Source organism: Rhinolophus ferrumequinum, chromosome 3 (genome assembly GCF_004115265.2).
Source record: "Rhinolophus ferrumequinum isolate MPI-CBG mRhiFer1 chromosome 3, mRhiFer1_v1.p, whole genome shotgun sequence".
In the NCBI taxonomy this organism is placed as follows: Eukaryota; Metazoa; Chordata; class Mammalia; order Chiroptera; family Rhinolophidae; genus Rhinolophus; species Rhinolophus ferrumequinum.
Window position 1 is genome coordinate 1,321,418 of NC_046286.1, and position 20,887 is coordinate 1,342,304.

Here is a 20,887-nt window from a genome sequence, read left to right on the forward strand (position 1 = left end):
CTGACTAACGAACTTTTGGGGGGAAAATATTCTACAACATTTTTTTTTAAATGTTACTGGGGAAGAACAGGACTTTATTGGGGAAGTGTGTACTTCCAGGACTTTTTTCCAAGCCAAGTTGTCCTTTCAATCTTAGTTGTGGAGGGCGCAGCTCAGCTCCAGGTCCAGTTGCCGTTGCTAGTTGCAGGGGGCGCAGCCCACCATCCCTTGTGGGAGTCCAACCGGCAACCTTGTGGTTGAGAGGACACGCTCCAACCAACTGAGCTCAGCTCAAGGTGCCGTGTTCAATCTTAGTTGCAGGGGGCGGGGCCCACCATCCCTTGTGGGAATCGAGGAATTGAACTGACAACCTTGTGGTTGAGAGCCCACTGGCCCACGTGGGAATTGAACCAGCAGCCTTCGGAGTTAGGAGCATGGAGCTCTAACTGCCTGAGCCACCGGGCCGGCCCTACAACTCTTAACAGTATAAAAGTAACTTGCTCCCATTCTATAAAGCCTACTGGAAGGAAGCAAGCTCCATTCTAGCATTTTGATTGATTACTGTTTTGTTCAAAAGTTCAATCAATACTCATTAACAGCTATTTATTTGACAAGTTGACAACTTCCAGCCATCCCTCAGTCTTGGTCAGAAAATAACTGGACAACAGGCTCTGACAGTCTAGTTTAATTAGGATGTTAAACAAGTTGGGTGGGGTAGGATCAGAAAGCTGGCATGGGACCCCTGGGGGCCGGCAGTCTTGGTGTAGGCCTGGGAAGGGGAGCAACCCTCCCCCTCCACGGCAAGGCACAGGCTATTGGCAAGGAGAGAGGAGGGTAAGACCCTACTGTCAGGACATGCTCAGGGAGGCCAGCTGAAGGGCATACAATGTGGGGACCATTCCGGCAACTTCAGCAGGTGGAGGCTTCAAGCTGTTCGCAAAGGCTTGTGGTTCACCTGACAAAAGGGACAACAGTAAATGAAACTTGGGAGCCAGATGCGGTATCCTCCCAGGCCCCATTTGGACGAATGGGCTGCAGGGAGCACGTGCACTTCCAGGAGCCTTCCAGTTTTCCCGGCATCGTACCTCACCCTTTAGCCAAGCAGTCATAGGACTCACATATAACAATAAACAACTGACGGCATGGATGGACCAGAGGGTATTATGCCAAGTGAAATAAGAGAAAGACAAATACCATATGATTTCACTTACATGTGCAATCTAAAGAACAAAACGAACAAAAAAACCCAGACTGAGATACAGAGAACAAACATTGTTGCCAGAGGGGTGGGGGTGTGGGGGGCTGGGGGAAAAGGGAAGGGAGTAAGAAGTACAAATTGGTAGTTATAAAATAGTCATGGGGATGTAAAGTACAGCATAGAGAATATAGTCAATATGGTAATAACTATGGTGCCACGTGGGGACTAATCGGAGGGGATCACTGCATAAAGTACATAAATGTCTAACCACTATGCTGTACACCTGAAACTAATAGGTCAACTATAATTGAAAAAATTAAAAAAAAAAAGTCTAACTCAGAAGCACAAGAGTAGAATGGTCATTGCCAGGAGCTGGAGGAAGGGAAATGGGGAGGTGATGGTCACAGGTATAAAGTTTTAGTTACATAAGACAAATAAATTCTGGTAGTGCCTATAGCTAACGACACTGAACACATACTGAACATTTGCTAAGAGGGTAGATCTGATGTGAAGCGTTCTTACCACAAAGTAGTAACAGGAGGAAACTGGGAAAAGAATATTTCTATAGTCTTGATGATGGTGATGGCTTCATGGATGTATACTTATCCCAAACTCACTGAGTTGTAAACATTAAATTCATAAAGCTTTTTACATGCCAATCATACTTCAATAAAGTGGTTTAAAACAAGAACAAAGCCAATGAATTACTGAAAGGGTGTGGAAGGGACCAGAGCTCTGCTTGCACAGACCCTCCATAACTCCCAATCTTCCACTGCAGGCCTCCAGGAGGCTCCAAGGAACCCAGCTTGAAGGTCACTGAAATGGTCCAATGCTTTTATTTATATATATTTTTTATTTAACACACTTGTGTATAGTACTTACCATGTGCTAGACAGTGTTCTAAACACTGTGCAAGTATTACTTATTTAATCCCCTTAACAGTTCAACAGGGTAGTTGCTATTATTAGCCTGTGAGGAAACAGGTACAGAGAGGTTGAGAACTCCAAGGTCACAGCTATCATGCACTGGAGCCAAGATTCACACACAGTCTGGTTCCAGAGCCCACTCTGACCTCTACCATAACCCACAAGTGAATAAACAGGCACCGAGAAAGGCAGTGACATGCCTTGGAATTAAATGTTGACAGGCTGCAACTAGTTCCTTGTACTAGAGATAGTCGGCCTGGGTTGGAAGCCCAGCTTCCTCAGCTTTCTGACATGGGCTAAGTTATTTAACACATTGGAGTTCCGTTTCTTTACTCTGTAAAATACTACATACTTCAAGAGTAGTTTGATATAAAGATTTTTTAAATAAAAACCATTTGTATAGAAACTCAGCACTGTCTGGCACAAAGAAAGCAACTGCGTCACGTGCCCCAGGAGCCCAGCAGTTCTGCTCCACGGCCCCCATGCGAGACCCTCACCTGCGAGATGCTGACACCCGTGAGTCTCTCCACGCTCTCTGGCAGGCGGGTCAGGATGTCCAGGACTTCCCCCGTCACTTTAGCCGCCCCCACAGCCCCAGTTCCACTGGACACCAGTGTGATCTTATTGGCTGAGGTCAAGGGACCACTGATCTCCTCTGCCACCTGGTGGGGGAGATGTCCACTCAGCGAGATGTCCATCTGATCACACCCCTCCTAAAACGCCTTACCCTGCATTTTAAGACACTGGTCCTACTGATCATCCTACCTCACTTTGGTCACTGGCTTTTAACTCCCACCCCTAATTTATGGTCCCCTAGCCGGGTTCTCCCCAAACCCCTCACTTCTCCCACCCCCATTCCCTGGCTCTCCTGTTGCCCACACAAGCCCCAAACCTGGGGCAGCTTCTCCAGCAGCATGTCCAGCTGGGCAGCCTCCTGGTACAGCTGGAACGCTTCTGCCTTCTTGGCCATCTGCTCAGCTTCGGCCCGGGCTCGGGCCCCTATGGCAAAGGCCTCAGCCTCCCCACGCATCTGAGGACGGCACAGGATACTGGGATAACGACGGCGCGGTTACGCACAAGAAGCCCCAGCTCAAGAGCAGTGCCCGTTCCTCCACCAGCCAGCAAGAGCCACCTCCTAACTCACCCTCACAGTCTCAGCTTCCGCCTCCGCCTGCATAATCAGCTGGGACCTGGGCAAACAAGGGGAGTGAGGAAGCAGCTGAGGGAGGCCCTTGCTCCTGGGAGAAAGGCCCCCCACGCTGGGGGCAAAGGCTCCTGCAACCTGAGTTCCACAGGAGTCCCGACAGTGAAGGCTCTTCCTCTGGGCGTGCCCAGGTGGTGAAGGAGCCAGGAGGGGCCAGGGAGGGGGCGTTTACTTCTCTGCCTCCGCGAGGCGCTCCAACTTGTAGCGCTCGGCTTCCGCCGGCTTGCGCACCCGGGCCTCCAGCTCCTTCTCTCGGCGGGCGATCTCCTGCTCCTGCACTGCCACCTGCTGGGCCCGCTCCACCACCTGCACCTGTACCCGCTGCTCCTCGATCTGCTGCTTCGTCTTGGCCACCTGGGGAGGAGGGACGCTCAGCGTCAGAGCTGAGGAGCAAGTGCACAGGAACTAGAAAGAAGCCAGGGCAGGGCTCCAGGGTGAGACATGAAAATAGCAAGCACATGGAGTCCATCCACAGTCAGCTCAGCTGGCCCGAGGAGTCCATTTCCGGTAGAGATCCAGGGCATGGCCTGGGGATGTCCTGATCCTTCTCAGAGACCTCCCCAGGCAGCCTGTGTCAGAGCTGGCTAGGGCTGGGACCCAGTCCCTGCCTCCCTCAGGCCAGACGCAATGTGCCTCCATGAGCTCCCATTACTGTTTTTCCCACCCGGTCTCCCTCCAGTTTGAGCCCCTGGAGGGCCCTGGGCACACTAAGGCCATCTCCTACCTCCAGTCTTGCTCAGCAACATCCCCTTCTCTCCATCGGTGCTGCTGTAACCTTAGCACAAGCCGCAGGCAGCGCCAGCGCTGACTACTGCAGTAGCCTCCTACTGACTTTTTAAGGGGGCTGGGTGTGTATGCGTGTGTTATCTTTTTCATTTTTGTGTAGGGTACAAATTCAAAAGAAAAAAGTAAACAGTGATAAGTAAGGCTTCCTCTCACCTAGTTCCTTAATAAACTACCTGGTTCCCTTCCACAGAAGAACCACTGTGACCAGCTTCTGTGTTCCTTCCAGGAGCACTCTACAAGCATTTACAAGAATGTGTAGATACAGAATGCCTCTTTTTAAGGTAGATTTCATTTTCTTATTCCTTGTAGAGCACAGGGAGCAGAACGCTCTTGCGAAGACGTTGGTGAGGAGAGGTAAAGGGGAGGAGCGTACCTCCTTCCTGTTCAATTGCTCAGCTCAGCCACGCACCGTCATCCCTGTGGGTTGCACCAACATGAGACGGTGCCCCTGCGTCTACTTGGCTCATCTGCTCACTGCAGAGGAAGGGTGCTTCTGGATATGGCTCCCTCACTGTCTTTGACCTAAAGATGGCAAGCCTGTTCCATTGCAGTTGCTCCCTACTCCAGTGAGAGCACCATCTCGCCCCGTGTGACAGGCACCCTGCCCCCGCCCCTCCTTAGGCCACCTTTTCGGTGAAACGCAACCTCCAGTAGCTTCCTTGGAAAGAGTATGTGGGCAATAAGTTTTTTGAGATCTTGCTTCTGAGATTCTTATTCTACTCTTCTCTTTGAATTACAGTTGAGTACAGACTACTATGGTGAAATTCATTTTCATCACAATTTTGAAGGCATTGCTCCATGGTCTTCTAGCTTAAGAAATCTGAAGTCACTTTGATGCCTGACCGTTTGGGATCTGTTTTTTACTTTCGGGAAGCGTCTAGATCTTTTCTTTGTTCTAGGTGTTCTTAATTTCAGTGAGATGTTTCAATGTAGATGTTTTCCATTCACTGTATTGGGCACTTGGTAGGTTGTTTCAATCTAGAAACTCACACCCTTCAGAACAGATAAACATTTTGGAGTTTTTTCATTTGGTTATTTCCTCTCATTTTCTTTGTTCTGTTGGATCTACTGGACTGGCCTTTAATATTTTTATCTAATTTTCTCCATCTGTTCTGTTCCATTTTCTGGGAGATTTATTAGAATTTCTCTTCCAACGTGATTTTTTTTTTCATTTCTGCCACCTTACTAATTTCTAAGAGCTTTTTGTTTTCTGTTCTATATCCTGACCTCCTCCATGTGACTTCTTCTCTTCTTACTGAGCATACTAATATTTAAAAGAGCTTTCTTCTTCCTGCATAGTATTATCCTGCAAATGGCTTTGCTGTTTGTGGTTTCGGTGTGTCTTCCATGTGCAGGAGCCCCTCACGTATCAGGTAATCCCTTGCTTGTCTGCTCACAGTGAGGAGGGTCTACAACACTGAAAGGAAACCCTGGGTTGTGGGTAAGGCTTGCGGACTTTAGAGCTTCACTCTAGGGTGATCCGAGCAGGCCACTTGCTGAGAAACCTTTGATTCAGGATCTTTACGTCTTTCCTTCTGAATTGGTCATGTTTCCTAGAGTACTCTTCTGATCTATTCTTCGGAAGATGGAGATTCTGGGAGCTGAGTGGGGAGAGGGGGTGAGGGGAGGCTGCCAGCCTTCGGTCACTTCAGGCCCCGTTACTGGTGCACCAGGCCCTCACCTGTCTGGCTGGCCCGGGTCACATCCTGTGCTTTACTTTCATCAGATAATAAATCTCCAGACGTCTACTGGGACAGAGAAGAGACCAAAGAAGGGACCCGAAGGCAGGGAGCCAGGAAAGGGCTCTAGCTGAGAAGTCGCTCTTCACCTGATTTTCCTGATTTAGACAGTCTTCATTGCAGCTCCAGGCCCCTGGCTGTGCCAGCTCCTGTGCCTCAGATCATGTCACTGTTTTCTCCCTGGCACCTTTGTCCTCAGCTGTCTCAGACATGCTTAGTCAATTACCATGGCTCTCTAGCTTCCACAGTGATGCTAGAGTTTCTATTCTTCTGTTCCCATTCTCTCTCTCTCTCTCTCTCTTTTAAGTCACTCTATCTGGTTTTAGTGAGGTTTTGAGAGTGCAATTAGCTGTACTTCTGCCATCCATCTTCTTTGAAAAAGCTTCAAATGTGTCTCCCTGTTGTCTCTCTTCTGACAATCAATTCTCCATAGAGCGGCCAGACTGATCCTTCTAAAGACATAAATTAGACCACAGCACCTCCCTTCTTAAAGTTCTCCAATAGCTTTCCATTGTGCTTTGAATTATAAGTCTCTATCATGGCTACCTGAACCCTATGTGACCGGGCCCTGCCTACCTCTTCTTACAGCACACCAGCCATACCCCATCAGAAACCTCCTTTCTGTTTCTGGGACACGCCAAGCTCTTTTCTACCTCAGGGCCGTTGCATGTGCTGGTCCCTCTGCCTAGTCACTAGCCCTATATAAATTTAAATTAATTAACATTAAATAAAATATAAAATTCAGTTCCTCAGTCACATTTCCTCAGCCCTATTTCAAGTGCTCAACATTACAGCACAAACACAGAGCATTTGTATCACCACAAATGTTCTTTTGGAACATCACTGGCTTAGATACTCTTGGCCCACAAGTCTGCATTGCTGGTTCTTTCTCATCTTCAGGTTTTATTTCCTGTATCACTTCCTCAGTAGCTTTCTCTGACCACCCCTGACCTAACATCGTAACCCCTATGCTTTCACATCACCTGTTATTTCCTTCATAGCACTCAAACAAGACCATTGGAGCCTATGAAGTTTACTCACTTGCTTATTAGCTGTGTTGTACTGTAAGCTGAGAGCAGGAACCCTGTCTTACTCCTACTTACACCCTCACCTTCAAAACAGCGTCTGGAACATAGTAGGCACTTCACAGATTATTTATGGATTGAATTGTTATTTTCTGATTACCTAGTACAAAGCCTGGCACAAAAGGAGGAACTTATAAAAAATTGAACAGAGCCCTCACCAGCCCAATCCGTTGATCTGCAGACAAGGAAAGCCAAGTGTAGAGAGCTAAGAATCTCATCCTTAGTCTAACCCCTGTGAGTGATTATCACTACATTACTGCTTCTCAAACTCCAGTATATACACAGATCAACTAGGGATTTTGTTAAAATGCAGATTCTGATTCAGTCTGTGCTGGAGCCTGAGACTTTGTATTTTTAATCACTATTCCAGTGATGCTACAGCTGGCATGCAGCCCACACTCAGAGTAGCAAAGCTCTATGTCACACACAACTCTGTCAAGCCACTCAGGAATGTATCTTCACAACTAGAGATGGTTTGCCCCTCATTATGCTTTCAGCCTGTAGCAACTCTTGGCAAAAATGAATCTCATAATATTGTGATCCTTTGGGTAAAGGTCTCAAAGTATGCTTGATTCTTCTTACTCATAGTAGTTCTGTTCTATGAACACTGAATTAGCGAGTACTTATTTTGATCCTAGCAGAAATACAGGGTTAGGTTCCTATGAGCCTCTGGGCACAACATTTTTATCAACAGGTCAACATATAATCTTGTTTTATGTGTGCTTCGGTTTAAAGACACCTTATGTAATAAATATCGTGGATTCATTGTCAATGAACTCAAGAGCCGACAGCGCTGTAACTCATGCCTGAATGAAGCTTCTCTAACACATGTGTTTCTTCCATAAGGCACATCCCAGCCTTCTTGCACTTAGAACACTAGACACCATTTCAGCACTATGCTTGGGGGCCATTTTAAACAGCAAAACTACCAACAAAGAACACGAAAATGTGAAAAACGTGGCAGGAAACATACTATGAAAATGACACTGTTAACAGTACAAGAGTTGAAAGAAGACAGGACGTCTTCACACTCAACGGGACCTGTGCATCAGACAATTCAGAATGTCGCCTCTCTGCAGGTCTGCAAACACCCACAAAAGCGCGGTGAGTACTGATTTTGGGGTTACCAGTAAATTTTAGCGAGTAGGCATGTTCTCAGTACAGAACTGCATGAGGACTGTACATGCTTGCAGTACTGAGGGCTGCCCACATCTCACTTTGCAGGAGTCAAAGCCCAACTCCATGTTTTCCTTCCTCACACCCTTCTTTGGTCACGAGGGCAGCCCTGTGCACGTGAGAAAAAGGAGCCTTTTCCTTGGGTGGATGCAGACCTACTGGCCTATGACGGAAGGCCTCATTGGGCTGGATCTCAGCTCTGGTTCACCCCTCATCCAGGTGCCCTTGCACAGGACACAGCCTGCCCCAAACATATGATCTGCCCTACTGATCATATACCTTCTTGGCCTTTTCTTTGTTTTTCAGCAGAAATGTTTAGGTCTTTTAAATCCTCCTCGTATGGAGGAACTAGGTCAGAAATGGAGTGCCAGATGAGGGAGTCAGAGTTAGAATATGAGAAAGTGGTGGCCTGAGATGGATGGAAGGCCTGAGAGGAATGGGGAAGGGTGAGTCCCGCCTGGCCGCCTGGCCAGTGTGGGGGCTCTGACCTGCAGCTGATAGGCCAGGTCAGCCTGTGCCCGGCGGGTGTTGACCTCGATGTCGTACGCGGCCTTCTTCAGCTCGTAGTCCCTCTGCGCCTTGGCCATCTCAATCTCACTCAGGTACTGTGCGGACACCTTCTCCTGCTTGGCCTTGGCCTCCTGTCCACACAGACATCAGGCAGGGAGTCAGAGCAGGGAGAGGAAGGCCCAGGGCAAGAGCCCGCTACCCATCAGACTCCCCTGCCTTTGCCCCAGCCCTGGCCTCTTCTATTTCCTGCCAACCCAGTCCCACCAGCCTCCAGTGAGTTGTGCCCCTTCCAGCTCTTCTATCACTGTGAGCCCAAAATGTTCACAGTGACCAAGTGACCCCCATCTCTCTCACCCGGATCCCAGCATCTCTCTTGGCCTCTGCTTCTCCAATCCGAGCATCTTTTTGGACTTGAGCGGTTCGAGCCTTCCCCAAGGAGTGCAAATAGTCCTGTGGGACACATGTAGAAATCAGAGTCCTTGGGAGCATTTAACAGAAGGGAGCAGGGAAACAGAGAGGATCAACTGTCTAGGCTTACCTGATCGTCGTGAATGTCCTTCAGGGTGTAGCTGACCACACTGATGCCCATGTTGACCAGGTCTGAGGAGGCCACTTTGAACACCTGCTCTGAGAATTTCTGCCTGTCCTTATAGATTTCCTAGGATAACAGGATGGTGGGAAGGGGGCACTTGAGCTCTCAGAACCTGTGGCCACTGTTGCCCACAGACTAGCCCAGTCCTTGGGCCCCCCTCAACCCGGCATCCCTCACAGCTCCCCGGCCACCAGGCCCACCTCCACAGTCATGTGTGCCATGATTGCCCTCTGGTGGCCCTCCAGTGTCTCCAGGGCGATGTGGGCAATCTCCGCCTCTGTCTTCCCCAGGAACATCTGGCAGGCTGCGGCCAACATCTCCTTGTTCTGCCCCTGGATTTTCACCTGTAGCCAGAGGAAGTATAGGAAGGGTGTGGCATGGTGTCTCATGACGCAGGGAGGAAGCAGGGAGAGAAGGGAGCAGGAGTTAAGTACTCTGGAGAAAGTGAGACTAGCAGAGAATACCCTTACAGCCTAGGACAGAGAAGGTGATGGGGTAGTGGACTCTGGGGGAAAGGCTCTGAAAGCCTCACCTGGGCAATGCCAGTGACTGAGATGGGGACCCCATGGCGAGTGTAAACCTTTTCACTCTTGACATTGAGGGTCAATGTGTTGAGAGAGATCCTAAAGGGAAAAAGGAGAGTGAACAGTGAGGAAAAGAGGAAAGAAAGAAAAGTGGGGCTCCCCCTCCCTGGCTGTCTTCCTACCCACCTCTGGATCTGCTGGATGCAGGGCAGGACAAAGACTCGTCCCCCTGCCACCATGACTGGGGGGCTCCGGCAGAAACCTGCAAGGTGAGGTGCCAGTGAGCTGCAGGAGCGGCAGTAGAGCTGGAATGTGGAAGACTGAAGAACTGGGGGAGGGAGGAGGGGCGATCCCCTCGAGGGAATCTGGGAGCTGGAGGGGAGGCAGTCTGGGCCTGGAAAGGTTAGCGGCTGGGAATCACAAGCTTGCAACGTTGGGTGGGGGGAGCGGGCGGGGCGAAGGCTGGGCGCTCGCGGAGCTCGGAGGGCGGCGGGGGCAGGGGCAGGGCCCAGACGCGCAGGGGTTTGGGGGTCGCTGACTGAGAAGAGAACAATACTTACCGGAGACTACCATGGCCTCATTTGGGCCACAGGTGAAAAACATGGCTCAAGTGGGAGCTGGAGGAGAGGAAAGAAAGCCTTTGCAGAAGGGGACGGGGCGCTGTGGAGTCCACCGGAGTGACTCCCTTTCCCGTCAGGCCCGCCCAGCCTGCAGCCACCGCCGCCCAGTTCCTTCCGCACCCGGGGGTCCGCTAAGGCGGAAATCCTACAAAACCCCCGAGCCTCCCTCCCGCGTGCTTACCGCCACTGCCAGCCCCTTGTCGCGTCCCCACCTGCAGTGAGGACGGTTTCTCCCGGATCTGACAAGGTTCTCCCACGCATAGAGGCCCCAGACCTCGCGCCATCCTCCCCGCCCTTCCACAGCCCGACTCCATCTCCCCTCCCCCACCTACCTTCCCGAACTCCCGCGGCTGCCGGGGGCCTGGGAGCGGAGCCCGCACCACTCGCGCACGACCTTCCGGGAGCTGGGCCTGTTGACCAGCGTGCGCCCCCCACACGGCCGCACCCCTGGGCTGCGGCAACGCGCCCCCGCCCCCCGCCGCGGCCCCGCCCCTTTCCCGGCAGGCCCCGCTCGGAGCGCAGCCAGCCAGCCCCGCACTCAGGGCTGGCCCGCCAGCGGTGTGGTCCCAGCCTTCGCCCACCCACTCGCGTCCCCCCCCCGGTCGCTGCCCGCTCCGCCCCCGGGCGCGCGACGTGATCTCCGTGGGCCCGGACCGGGGATATTGCCTCATCTTGGATGTGCCCCGCGGCAACTCACTGGGAAAACCGCAGACTGGGCAACGAACGTCTGCGTCCGGTCACGGGATGCTGGGTTCCGTGATCCGGGAACGGGGCTCGGGGCCTTGAGGAGCGCCTCCTGGGGCCGTGGCCGCCGGTCCCTGGCGCCCGAGGGGGGAAGGAGCGGGGAATCGCTGCTGGCAAAGATACACTCAAATGACTGCTGACTGTAAAATCGAGTTTATTTGTGTTCACAGAACATACCGGGCGACCCCTCAGCCGCCCCCTGACAGCCCCCGCCTCGCACCCCGTAGCCACCCTTTAGGGGCAACTTCGAAGAGATCGAAGGCCAAGGACTTTATTCCCAACGGTCCACCGAAGCTTCACACAATAGACCCAGGGGGTTGAGATGCTGGAGGACAGTGTCACCCCCTAAACCTACGACCCACCACCGTCCTTAACTCCCTGCGGGGCGCCCTCCAGGCCCCGTCTCCATCTCCCTCGGTCTAGGCGCCTCCACCAATCCCACCAAGCTCAATAAATACCAAGAGACCTGCATTTGCAGCGGGGTGCACGTCTCGCACCCTCGCATAAGTTAAAATAAATATTACATACACCCCTCTATCACTTAGGGGACATACATAAATACATATAAATATCAGGAGCAATGAGAAATAAATTAACGCCGCTCTCCCCCTCCTTCCCTGCCCGGCCCGGCCTCCGCAGGTCCGCGCGTGACCCATCCTGGTGCGGGGTGGCGGCTCCCCTGTAGTGTTGAGTGCGAATTGCCTCGGGAGTCCCAGTTTGGGATACGCTCTCGCGCACCAGATACAGCTGGTGTTTCTTAGGGGATGTGGGGAGTCACGTTTAGAAGGCGGCTGGGTGTTGCTGGAGGAAAGTGCTGAGATCCAGAGCGTAGTCCGAGGGCTCCGCGGTCAGATTAAGGGGCTCCAGAGCCGGGGGCGCAGGGGTGGGCTCCAGGGGCGCGGCGCTGGGGGCGTCCTCCCGGGGTAGGGGCGCCGGCACACCTTCTTCAGCCATCAGGATCTGGCAGAAGACGACGGTGAGCAGGAGAAACAGGAGCCTTTTGGCAGGGTTCGGATCCTCGGCGGGCAGCTGGCGCCGGACCTGAGGGGAGACAACAAAGGGAACAGGTCAGCTCAGGGTCCCAAAGTCTGGTCGTTCCCCCACCCCGACGCTCCCTCCAGCGACACTTCAGCGACACTCACCACTCGCGGGTAGAGGACCCTACGACTGCGCTTTCGGTGCCCGCGGGAGACGCTGGGGCGCGCGGCGGAGGCCACTGTAGGCTCCGGGAGAGGATCGAAGGTGAAGATCTCAGGACCGGAGCCCCTCCGGGGTCCCGGGCTGGTGGAGGGTACCGGGGTCGGGGCCCGCAGGACTGTCATGGTGGGAAGGGAGCTGCGAGAGTGACACATAGTGCGCTGAGCAGAGCAGAAGGACGAGTGCGGACCCGCAGCCAAGCTGAGCTAGTTAAGTGTGCCTAATAATTGGGCGGGCCCTTCTCAACTCCACCCCGGCGGAGAGCTGTAGGCAGGCCGGCGCCGGCTGGAAATTCCGACGATTAAGCAAAGGGAGGGGGTGGAGACTTGGCCTGTTAACCCTGGGTGCCCAAGTGTGTGTTGTGAGTGTGTGACTTGTGAGTGGGGGTGGGTGAAATCCCGGGCTGCATGCACATGTCGGGACATGTGGCAGCTGGAGAGCGGCCCACGCACAGTTTAGGAGAGGTTCAGTCACAGGCCCATCTCCGGGAAGGCAGCAGGGTTTCCATAAGGAAGTCTGGCCATCCTGCTACAATACTGAGCCAGCCAAATCAACGAACCACAGTTACACAGGTACATTCACACACCTGTAGATACACATAGAGAACCACACCCCAAGAGGAAAGTCGTGACAGAAATAGTCAAGCAGCAGAAGAAAAATGAACACAATTGCACACGCAGATCCAACCCTGCCTGTCTTAGAACACAGGAAAACACACATACAAACATTCACACATACAGCACATTGTAGGGGTGGAAAAATTTTCCCTTCTTCCCTTCTAGATTTTTCAGTTGGTCTAATAATTAAATTGACATAAGACATTAACAGGATGAAAACAAATTTCATTACCTACTCACAGGAGTCCAGGAAGACCAGACTCAATGATAGGCAGCTGAGGCTCCTATGCCATCCTAATGAATGGGGGCTAAGGAATGGGGTGGGGGTCTGGGGTTCACAGGGAGGACGGCAGATCACAGGAAGACAAGAAGAGCACATGTTTGGCCTGCCCAGCCCCAGAGTCTTTCAGATAAAGAAGTGCTCTGGTAATAGCTTTCTTCCTGGTACAGGCCCCTAATAAATTCTTTTAGGCAGTTACGGGAGAAGTGAATAGCTTTTCCTGAGTCTGCTGGGTGTCGATTGCCTTCACGTCAATCCACATACCAAAGTGGCACATTTTGGGGTGGCATATTGTACAACATGCACATCACACACACACACACAGCAAAGGACAACCCAAAGAAGTTACCCACTTGGGTGTTCATACAAAGCTGGGACAGAGGACCACAAAATATGAAGGCAGGAGGTTAGCAGTCACCAAGATTTGCCTCTTGTTATTTGGATCAAATAACAAAATTCATCTGAAGAGCATTTTAAATTGTGAGGCGTTATGCAAATGTTGTGGTAATGATAATAACTCAACTTATGACTGAATTTACACATTTTCGTAACTCAGTTGCTCATGGACAGAATTTATCATCTTTTGGGCATTCACAGTGCAAGGCGCCCTGTTAAAGGTACTGTTGGAGGTACCGAGGTCGGTTTCTGCGTGCGTGCTGCTGAGGGCACCTCAGGAGTGGGCCTGACCAGAACTCCTTGAGGGTCCTAAGGAAATGGAAGACAGTATTAGGGGGACTCAGAAAAGCTAGTGTTCACTAATGAATGAGGTGAGGCTGCATGGAAGAGTGGATGTGAGATGACCTTGAGCAGTGGGTGGGAAACCACAGAATCAGATGTAGAGGATGACTGTGAGAAAGAGAATGGAATCAGCAAAGGCCTTGAGCTGGAAAAGTACAGCATGTGTGTGGGGAATCACAAAGAAAACAGTCCTGGACTAAGTTCCCAGTAAAGGAGTAGTGGGAAGTCATGAGGACTGGGAAGGATTTGGGCAAAGTGGGGAGAGCTTAGCTGCCAGGCCAGGAATCTGGATGTGACTAGATGGACTAGATGGGCACGGGATGACAACAGGGCACTTCAAGCTGGGAGCTGAGAGGGACAATGAGCGTGCCCTGGATGGAGAGACATTGAGGCAGGGGCAGGAAGCTATTACAGAGGTGCAGCGGGAGGTAACAGGGCCCTACCAGGCTGTGGCTGAGGGACCCAGACCAGGGGGTGGCGGGGGTGGCGCTACCTGACATTCCCAGTGTGAGATCACTAGAATTTAACAATAGGATGGGTTTCAGTAGAGTCAGGGAGCATGGAGAGGGGGTGCTGACAGCAGAGAATGAAGGCAGCAAAGCTGACTCCGGAGATGTGAAATGCCTCGGGCTCAGATCTTTACATTGGATGGTACTATGCCTGACACACACAGTGAGCACATGCATGAACCCTTCATTAGAGACTGTGTCACACATGTCTTTGTGTCCTTGTGTCCGCCGTAGAACCTAGCACGGGGCCTTGTGTGTACCAGTTACTCAGTAATCTTGATAAATGAAAGGTGAAAATGCAAAACGGAAAATGCACACACTGGCAGGGTCACCCCAAGCTTTTGAGACATGGCTACATTTCTTCAAATCCAACATTCAAATTTATAACATCTTAAGAAAGCTGGGACAATTCTTACACAGACCCAAACAAGGAACACCTAAGGGCATTTCTCAACCAAGGTTGTGCGGGGGTGCAAACCAGGGGACAGCCCCACAATTGGGCTAGAAATTGATATATTATTGCTGTATATACAATTGCTTCATAGGCCTATATGTCACTTTATTTTACTGTGTTTCCCCGAAAATTAGACCTAGCCGGACCATCAGCTCTAATGCGTCTTTTGGAGCAAAAATTAATATTATATTATACACTGTCTTATATTAAAATAAGACCAGGTCTTATATTAATTTTTGCTCCAAAAGACGCATTAGAGCTGATGGTCTGGCTAGGTCTTATTTTTGGGGAAACACGGTATACCCACTACATCTAAACACATGGGACCCCTTCAGCATTACACACTTTTTCCTAACAGGCATAAAACACACCTCCTCTACAAACAAAGACATATCCCTTTCCCACACCTGCCTTTCAAAGCCGCCATCATTCTTACACCTACACCCAAGCACAGTGAGCCTGCACACCCACCTACACCCTTATTCCAAGGCAACCTGCACACTACACAATGACCAACATAAATCCATGATTACTTACATGTGTGGACGGGCCCACATGCCCAAACAGACATAAATTGGAGGTGGGGGGAGAGAGTGATGATGGAAGAAAACTGCTCGGTGGGGAAGGTGGGGGAGGCACCCAGATGAAGAATGCATACTTGTTTATGACGGAAATTTCCCCAGGCCATTAGGCAGGGGAGGGGAGTAAAAGGAGGATGTCAGGATCTTGTCTCACCACTACCTCCCACATCTGGAATCAGGACCTCCAGCTGGGCCTAGTTAGCCTCACTGTCCTTCTGGCACAGAGAGACCTTTCTCTGTGGCAAGAGCAGAATGGGACAAAGAGGAGAACTAGAGAAACCATTCCTTCTGCCACCCTCAGAGACCCAGGGCTCTGCCCCACCCCACTCATCCCACACAGGAAGCTAGGAAAGGTTGAAAGTGAATCATTAAACTAATAAGGGAGTGCAGAGGTGAGGGCCAAGCGATGAGTGAAGGCCAGAAAGGGCCAGGGGCTGAGACCAGCAGCCGGACTGGTTCTCACTGCCCTAATCCTAGGAAAGCAGGCCTGTAGGCCCATTCGTTGCCAGCTCTCCTCATTTCCTTCCATCTTCCTGAGATCACTGTGTTCCTTCATTCCCCTCCTCTGACCTGTCACTGTGACCTCCCACCAACCTCTCTCTTAGCCCCTTGTTTGTTTTCTTCATAACATTCACCACAGTGGGGTATTCTTTTGTGTATCTGTTTACTTTTTGTGGTTTCGTGTCGCCCCCACTGGGATATGATCTCCATGAATATCCAGAAGCACATTTGCCCTTTTCCTCACGATATCTCCGTGCGATCTCCAGTACTAGGCCTTCCACCTAGTAGAGGTTTAATAAACACTCTTCCTTCCATCTCCTCTGAGGAGCTGCACCTCACACCCAGAAGTGTCTATGTCTGTTTACACGGCTGTGCCCCTTCAGAGGACCCCAGACTCCCTCTTCGCTGAGGAGGCTGGGGGGTGCTCAGCTGAGGCTCAGGAACCACTGTGGAGGCGATGAAGCAAAGCCTGGCCCTCAACCCTTGTCAGTCCCTGACCTAAAGGGGAACTATACCTGCATCCCACTTGTAGTACTGCTGCATCGAAGAGCAGGCTAGAACGGGAGACAAAGTTAACGGGAGGAGGGGGAATGGGCAGGGCAGGGGGGACAGATGTTTGGAAGTGGGAGCTTCTGAGAAAGGGAAGCAGGGATGGAGGGATGGAGCAGGGTCCTGCCGTCAGGGCAGGAAAGTGTTCTGGCATGGAATTAACCGCTGGTTGTTTGCAAAATGTGAAAGAATTCAGACTCATAAAAGTAGGAGAGCAAAGGAAGTTTTATTAAAGGTTGGGCAAAGAGAGAATGCCCGTGTCCAAAGATGACAGCTGCCGTGGGTTTCTGTTTAAAAGAGAAATGCTGGCAAAAGGAGTTTGCCAGGATAGCGTCTGATGAGGACAGCTGTCATAGGTAGTAAGGAGAGAAACACCTGTGGGGGGGTGGGAGACGTGTCACCAGGGGCAGAGTCTTAGAGTGGATAGCTGTGCTGATTTTTAGGTTAGCTTTCTCTTATATAGGAAAGGGGGAGTCCGTCAGGCAGGTCTGAGGGCTGACATCCTTCCTGGGCTCTGGTCTGTTTGACGATGAAGTTCTCCTTGGACTCCAGACTCGGACTCGGCCATGGCGGCCTGGGACTTTAGGCGTCACCAGGAATACGGCAAAGGATTCCAGTGTGTGGGCACCTGAGGATTAAGAAATTGCTCTTTTCAGGTTAGGATTTTGTTAATTAAATGGATTCATGAGGTATGGGTAGCCTTAAGAAAAGGAACAGAATAGAGTTCTTAAGTTAATCAGTGAGGAGAGAAACAAAGAGGAAACAACTGAATATCAGGATGGATCTAACTGCAAACTAAGTCTAATTACAGGTGGCTAGATAGCGAGCTATGTGGTGAGTCAAACTGCAAACTATCTAAGTCTAACTGCGTTATTGACTTACCGAATTTCACCCTTACACATTGGCAGTAGATCAAGGGTGTGGGAGAAAACAAAGCAGGGCAATCTCTGGCATTGGATCAAAAGTAAAAGGGAGAGACACACTTCTTTTACATTAGTGGGTACAGGATAGTTAGTTAACATTTACAGCACATAGAGATGGTATTTGGGGAACAAGATAACAATGAGGGGTTCTCTAGTCTGGTGCTCTGGCGTGGTGGATTGTTCCCTGAGGGATCCAGAAAAGAGGATTACTCTGACATTCCAAGGGTATGTTATTTTAGATGCAAAAAGACAATACACAGGCTCACTTAAGGTAAAGATTGACCTTTGTCATGGAAGCTACAGGCCAAGGATGTGACTACCAGCCATGACCCGCTTTTAGTTAGAAATTTTTGTCTTCAGATCATCCTGTGTGGTTAATTTCAGTCTCTGAGTTTGTAGGTCCTGCCATGTGGGCCTCCCCTGAATTTGTCAGGTTTAGTGTGTGGCCCCTTTTTCGTCCACAGGAAGGAAACATGGGGTAGCAAAAAGAGCATATTATCATCTAGTGGTGTTAGACGAAACTGGGTTTAAATTCCAGCTCTGCTACTTATGTGATATTGGGCCAGCTACTTAGCTTCTGTGAGAATGTTCCCTCAATTGAAAAGTAGGCAAATTGGCCTCAAGCTTGTTGCGAAGATTAAGACTATGAATTTACTGCTCCTCACGGGTGCCTGTTCTGTGGTGGCCATTATTATGGCCATGGGAAGAGGAGCTGCTTGGGAGCAGACGGGAGCAGCAGTGAGCAAATCCAGGAGTAGGAGGCCGAGATGAGAAAATAGCCTCCAAGTGCTGAGATCATCAGGAGAAATGATTTCTCTTTCTCCTTTTGTCCCCTCTTCCCTCCTTCTCCATCTCAGGCTATGTTTGTGGCTTTTTCTTTTCTCCAGAGGAGCAGGCTCCTGCATTCGTAGTTCTCATTCAGCCAATGCGAGTGCTTTTAAACATCCTTCCGCTGGCTCCTATGCGTGTCCTTGCTGGCCAGGACAGTTCTTGCCAGAGGCGTGGTAGTAGGTCAGGGGTAAGTTCTTGACAGCAAGTTAATCAGTGACCCTGGAAGACTTCATTCTGGCCTTAGGAGGGCCAAGATCAGGCCAGGGCACTTTTCCTGACGCAAAAGGATGTCAAAACAGGCTGGAGCCCCAAGGCAAGTTCACAGAAAGAGGTGTCCCTGCGCTGGGATGTAGCTCAGCACAACTCAGCCAAAATTCCCTGAGGGCTGCTGAGAGTGGGGAGCTGGGAAGAGGACCCAGCACCCCTTTTCTGTGTCAATACTGGCTTCCTAGCCCCCCAGTGTTGTAGCGCCTCTCTCTGGCCTCAGTTTCCTTTTCCACCAGATTATCACTCCGTGAGAGCAGGACTTTATCCATGTTGCTCATGGCTGTATTTCCAGAGCCTGGAAATGCCTCTCAGGACAGGCTGCCTGAGAAGGCTAGAAATGGAGAACTCTTTGGTTCCTTTGTGCTACTGTCCAAAGGGAAGCAGCCTGTGTCTCTCGGAACATCGCTCTAGTGTCAGCATTGGAGAATATGGTTGAGATTTAATTCAAAGTATAATCATGGTGGGAAAAGTGCAACAAATGTCCCGCTTTTTCAGACACCCTGTATTTATTGGATGAGTTGATTTGTAAGTCAAGGGCTTAGATTAAAGGCTCTCAAATGAGTCTCCCTCCTCTGCAAGCCCATGATTCAACAGCGTCTCCCATGCTATGCTCAAAAGTCAGACGTGCCTCCCTCCTACTTTTCTTTGAAGGTTGGGCAGGGCCCAGGCCCCAGCCTCCCAGTGAGGCCTGTGGGGGCAGGCGGGTGCTGGGAGGCTGACCCACCTCCAGCTCCTGGCCTGACGAGTGGGGATCTCGCGTTAGCACTGGGTTTGACCAGCTGCCAGGGGGTGATCCCTGTGGTGGTTTTCTGGGAAGGGTAGATGCCTGTGTGACTCAGAACCAAGTTAGGGAAAAAACAAGCTCATACAGTCGCTGGCACCCTCCTGCCTGGCCTGGCTGTGACCATGATCTCATAGAAGAGGAAGCTGGGCCTGGCAGGCAGTAACCCAGGGCTCCTTCATGTTTTTTCTCCATGGCCTCATAAATTCCCTAGGGTGTCTGGGCCTTTTGCTTCTGTCGTGCTGGCTCCTGGTAGCCTGGCCCTTTTATGACACCCTCTCTTCCTAGATGTTTGGTCAGTTATTTCCCCTCTTGGAATCCCACCCGCACAGAAGGGGCTGGCTCACAACGGGACCTGGAAATATCATTGTATCCCTTTGGCTCTGTTGATCTCCTCCACCATGGAATATGACCATTTGGGTTTGCTCCTGGAACCGCGAATCTCCAAAAGAAGACCAAGTGGTGCTCAGCCTGAGAACCTGAATTAAGAGGCTGTTTAGGTTTCTCAGTTTAGGAAAGAAAAAGGGGCTCCCAAATTGTCAGGCAGCTGAGCCACCCTCAGGGCTGCTATATCCTACTTGAGACTTACTTACTTAATACTTCTGGTATTCAGAACAATCCACTAGCAGAAAGGCACCTTTTATTTCAATGGAAATGATGACAAGAATGGGCCACAAAGAACCTTCCTAACTCCTCCCTCCCGTTGGTCTTCTACGCCTTCCCCAGAACTTTGTTGTTAAAAGACGAACTTGACCATGTCGGTGCCTGCTTCATCTATACTTCCAGCTCTCTAGTGGGGCCTACATTGGCCTCCAAACCTGGACCCAGGCAAGTCCATGGGCTTCTCTCTCAACAACCCCACACCCTGAGATACAGCGTCATGTCTGATTTGTGGGTTTTTTTCCTCACATATGCCAAACTCTTACCCATCGGACCCTTTACACATGTTGTTTCCTCTCCATTTTCCTCTCCATCCTCCTGGGAAAACACTACCCTCACTCCTCTGTCTACTTTGTACATAAATCTCTTGAAACATCAAACACAGCATATCATAGTAAATTGTCTATTGATCTCTCTGATTGCCTGGAAGTGCACATAATATTGTGATGGAGCCATTTTGATGCCAGGGACCTTTTGACAAGGCAAAAAGCATTATTAAATTGTCAGCATTTAAAGAAAATCAGTAAGAAATGGATAAACCAGCTATTCTCAACCCACTTTTGTGGGTTGTGCTCATCCTTTCTCCTACTTCCGCCCTTTCGCATAGGTAGAATTTGGTAGTGCTTGGTGATATTACATTTTTTTTTAAAGCCAGGTATATTAAGTCTACCTTACATACAGTAAAGTCCATCCCTTTTAGGAGTACAGTTTGATGTACTCCTAACAAACTCATATAGTTGGGTAAATGTCACCGCAATCATGCTGTAGAATATTTCATTTCACTGCTCTGGAAAGTTCCTGATGCCCCTTTGTAGTCACTGCCCTCTCTCCACTCCCAGCCCCTAGTGATTCTGATCTGATTTCTGCTCCTGCAGTTTTGCCTATTCTAGAATGTCATATAAATAAAACTATAGTA

At 50.5% G+C, this 20,887-nt stretch overlaps 2 protein-coding genes across 4 annotated transcripts; both read right to left on the reverse strand.

Annotated features, from left to right (window-relative positions):
* Positions 1-648: 648 nt before the first annotated feature.
* On the reverse strand, positions 649-10,831 carry FLOT1 (flotillin 1). 3 transcript variants are annotated; one of them, XM_033102577.1, is made up of 13 exons: positions 10,672-10,831; positions 10,280-10,336; positions 9,906-9,981; positions 9,728-9,818; positions 9,396-9,539; positions 9,142-9,261; positions 8,958-9,053; positions 8,582-8,734; positions 3,480-3,661; positions 3,248-3,293; positions 2,996-3,133; positions 2,601-2,765; positions 649-934 (listed from the first exon to the last, which is right to left on the reverse strand). In XM_033102577.1, the coding sequence occupies exons 2-13, from the start codon at positions 10,320-10,322 to the stop codon at positions 905-907; spliced, it is 1,284 nt and encodes a 427-aa protein (XP_032958468.1). In that variant the 5' UTR covers positions 10,323-10,336; positions 10,672-10,831; the 3' UTR covers positions 649-904. The 3 variants fall into 3 exon arrangements, with proteins under 3 accessions (XP_032958468.1, XP_032958469.1, XP_032958470.1); XM_033102578.1 differs by lacking the exon at positions 10,672-10,831 and adding an exon at positions 10,521-10,591; XM_033102579.1 differs by lacking the exons at positions 9,728-9,818; positions 10,672-10,831 and having other exon boundaries at positions 10,280-10,340.
* A 1,005-nt stretch (positions 10,832-11,836) lies between these two features.
* Positions 11,837-12,511, reverse strand: IER3 (immediate early response 3). Its single transcript, XM_033102624.1, has 2 exons — positions 12,226-12,511; positions 11,837-12,124 (listed from the first exon to the last, which is right to left on the reverse strand). The coding sequence occupies exons 1-2, from the start codon at positions 12,433-12,435 to the stop codon at positions 11,864-11,866; spliced, it is 471 nt and encodes a 156-aa protein (XP_032958515.1). The 5' UTR covers positions 12,436-12,511; the 3' UTR covers positions 11,837-11,863.
* Between the last annotated feature and the right edge of the window lie 8,376 nt (positions 12,512-20,887).